General features: G+C 33.4%; 1 protein-coding gene across 8 annotated transcripts; it reads right to left on the bottom strand.

The window, feature by feature from the left end:
* Positions 1 to 370: 370 nt before the first annotated feature.
* On the bottom strand, positions 371 to 3,144 carry LOC107921233 (E3 ubiquitin-protein ligase SINAT2). 8 transcript variants are annotated; one of them, XM_016851112.2, is made up of 5 exons: positions 2,975 to 3,142; positions 2,098 to 2,362; positions 1,441 to 1,591; positions 1,205 to 1,335; positions 371 to 966 (listed from the first exon to the last, which is right to left on the bottom strand). In XM_016851112.2, the coding sequence occupies exons 2-5, from the start codon at positions 2,308 to 2,310 to the stop codon at positions 646 to 648; spliced, it is 816 nt and encodes a 271-aa protein (XP_016706601.1). In that variant the 5' UTR covers positions 2,311 to 2,362; positions 2,975 to 3,142; the 3' UTR covers positions 371 to 645. The 8 variants fall into 8 exon arrangements, with proteins under 8 accessions (XP_016706601.1, XP_040943728.1, XP_016706598.1 ...); XM_041087794.1 differs by lacking the exon at positions 2,975 to 3,142 and adding an exon at positions 2,773 to 2,966; XM_016851109.2 differs by having other exon boundaries at positions 1,205 to 1,591.
* Between the last annotated feature and the right edge of the window lie 545 nt (positions 3,145 to 3,689).

Here is a 3,689-nt window from a genome sequence, read left to right as displayed (position 1 = left end):
GATTTTAAAATTCCAATCGTTTAATCATAAAATTTAGGTCAAATCATTTTATCGATCCCTATATTTAAATGAAGTTTGAAATTTAATCCCTAATCATAAAAAGTTAGAATTTAAAATATATTCCTCTTTCAATCATTTTTCCTCTAAATTTACTATCAATACCCCAATGCAATCATTACTGAATTCAATAAGCATAATTGACGGTGAGCATTTTTTTAACAAAAGAAAATACGATGCCGATTATTGGACTAGAAGTTCTAAATAAAAAAGCAATAAGATTAAAAAAAATTAAAGTAAATAAGATTCTTTTTAAATAAAGGGACTAATTTCAAACTTTGCCAAATACAATGATTAAAGAGCGAAATAGAACTTGATAACAGCCAAAAGATGGCGTAAGACTTTCAAGGATCCAAAAAAGGAACATTGCATACATGTTGCATTAAACTTTAAGCAACCAAGTTTGGTCATGTAAACCAACATTTCCTACACTAAACATTCGGCCGAATAGGACGATACGCAAATACGGAAGAAAGCCATGATCGGATTAACAAAAACAAAAAACCAAAAGATTCATCTATTCACGAAAAAGACTCAGAAATTTTCAAAACTGTACAAAATCACATGAATTCTCCACGGGTTCATATCTTATGCTTCTTTCCAAATACGGCCAGTTACCCTCAACTTCAGCTCTTGCCTATCGCCACCGGAAAAGTATAGAGCTAGATTCCTTTGGACAACAAGTCCATCTTGACTGTCACGAACTTTCCGATGACTGTCACGAATGCTCCTTGGAATCCCCTGCCATGTTAGCTTACGACCGTTGGCACCAACTTCCAAACAATAACTGAACTTTTTTGCTTCACTATCATCACCCATAAAACGTAAAAAGGCCATATAGACAGGTGCCATCCCCATCTGGAAAGCCTCGAAATGCAAGCAGAATTGTTTTCCAAAACATTTGAACACCTTCAAAGGATATCAGCGTTCAAAATCTAGATCCAGGATTCATCACAATACAAGATTTAATTTGATCGTAAGAACAGTAGACAAAAACACTACGATCGATTGCATTGAAAGTTAAAAACTAACTGTAACTTCAACAGTCTGAAGAGAAACCACAATCTCCTCAGTGATAGTAAGAACTCGATGATTTTTGAAGCACAGTAACAATGATTGTAATGCAAGGTAGCATAAATGAACTTACAGTAAGCATCCATGTGGCATTTTCTACTTCATGTGGATTCAATTTCACATATCTATGGTTGAAGGTACATCCATCGTGCATGTCGACCTTATGATCATCCTTGAGATGTGCAATGAGGGTTGGGATGTCACCTGTGATGGAACAATCAGAACCAGCATAGGGGCAATTGTAAGGACGAAATTGACAGTGTTGCTCGTGCTTAAGCTTGCTGTAATATGGGAGAATTTCATGGCAACCTAGGCTATGATATTTACAAGGGAGTTCCAAGGATTCCGCAAATCTCTCCAAAGCTAAACACCTTATATTTCCGAGATCATACCGGCATGACGGACAACAGTTGTGCACTCTATTCTTGCAATTCAAACACGAAGTGTGTCCATTTGGGGACTGCAATAGAAGATTGAATGCAAAACATATAAATATTTCAGTAACTGACTAATTTTCTATATTGTAGCCAAAATCTCTTACGGTAAAGACCGAATCAGCCTATGTTTCAACAAAACTATCGGAATTCCTTTTGAATGACTTTACGAGCACAAAGATACTGCAGCACCTAAGCTCCAAGATGAAAAGTTATAATCTTCAATAGACATAAATTAGCGTTTTCTTTTTCTCTATAACGCTAAGTCTGTAACTAACCATTCGATGATCGTGCCTGATTCCGTACACTTCACAATTACATAACCGAAAAACTTAATTCAATAGGGGCAGCACAACCAGTTCTTTGCCACCATTTTCACCCCAACATACAGATATCATCTCTAAGTTCCATACAAGCATATGAAAGCACAAATCTTAGCATTCATGGTCAAGTAATTTAGAAAATTCAGTAACAGGAAAAACAATAAATAAAGGGTACAAAAATACATCTCTACGGAAGAGCCAGAATGAACCTGGTGAATTGGCGGGTACATCAAGTTTTTGCATACAGGACATTCAAGGAGCTCATAAACACCATTGTTGGACTGAATTCCATGTTTTCCAACAAAACCAAAAGAACTTTTTGTCGTCATAGAATTACTCTCGGGTTTTGTTGTAGCAATGGCGTAATCCGCAACGGCAGGATAAGATTCAACTTCTTTGCAAGCACTGCCTTCAGGAGCCATTGCTACTCCAAATATATTTACCTATTATGGAAAGGCCTCACTCTCTGTTTCCCTATAGAGGATAAAAATTAGATGTCATCAGAAAAGAAAGATACCGAAATCAAATTCCGAATTCATATGCAGTTGAACATCTAGAAGAAAATAAGACAAGCAGGGCATAAAATGCTACATCTTTAAGCAAGCAAAAGGAGAGGATCGCCAATAAAAAAGAACCCACCTTCCCTAATAACATCATCATCTAAGAAAGCAACATTCCCAGTTTTTTTTTTTTTAATGAAAATCCATTCAATTTCAATCAAATATAAAGTTGAATAATGCAGAAAAAGAAGCAACATAACCATAAAAAAGAAACCAAAATACGAGACTAACAGAATACAGAAAAACAAAACAAGACTTAATCCACCAAATTTCAATTGGATTTTTATCCTATAAAAGAAATTTAATAGGTTGTAATAGAGAAACCAGAAAATGAGGGGGGAAATGTGAAAGAAGAGAAGGCCCTCCCCAACCCAATAATGCTAAACGTTCCAACAAAGTTTCCTCCTTTTCGATGAAATGTTAAAGTTTGTTCTAAAAACCAACTTACCTACTTGGATTAATTAAGACACAAAGAACAATGAAGCAAAACAAAAGCACCTATTTTTAAAAAGTTGTCAAACATTACCAATCAAAAGAAAAACAAAAGCAGAACCAAAGATACAAAGTTGAGATTTCCAAGCTTAGTAGTGTCATTTAACATCATTAAAATCCCAAAATAAAATCTGGGTTGTGCTCTAAAACAGTGAAATAATAGTAATTAGAGAAAATGGTGAAGGGGGAACAGCCCAAACTTACGAGTTTTAAACCCAACACATGGAAGATATGAAAGGCAAAATTAGAGTTTATTGCAACTGACATCCCTAAACTATGACCCTTATTTTAAACTAGTCTTTAAACTTCAAAACTTTCTAAGATTTTATATTTATCAAGTCCTTTTATTATTGAAACCGTTAATCTAACAGTTAAATGACACATCAATTCTTATTTAACTAAATTTAAGATGAAATCTTTAAATAAATAAAAGGTTGTCGCATAAATTTTAAAAATACAGTAAATTTGGAAGAAGAAAAAAAGTAAATGATAAATCTTTTGTAAAAGTTTTGAAAACCTAAAACTTAAGATTGTTTAAAACATCTATTTTTACAATATTCATTTTTCTTAAAATTTTCATTTTAAATTATTTTACATAAGATATTGTGTATCATTCAACATTTAAACTAGCGATTTTAGTAATGAAAGGATTTAATTGATATAATCTTGATAGTTTAAAGATGTAATTAGAATGATTTGAAATTTAGGAACTAATTTAAAATGAATCATAGTTTAGGGATCTTTGATGC

Source organism: Gossypium hirsutum, chromosome D01, assembly GCF_007990345.1.
Source record: "Gossypium hirsutum isolate 1008001.06 chromosome D01, Gossypium_hirsutum_v2.1, whole genome shotgun sequence".
Lineage (NCBI taxonomy): Eukaryota > Viridiplantae > Streptophyta > Magnoliopsida > Malvales > Malvaceae > Gossypium > Gossypium hirsutum.
This window is presented reverse-complemented; position numbering and strand designations above follow the sequence as displayed.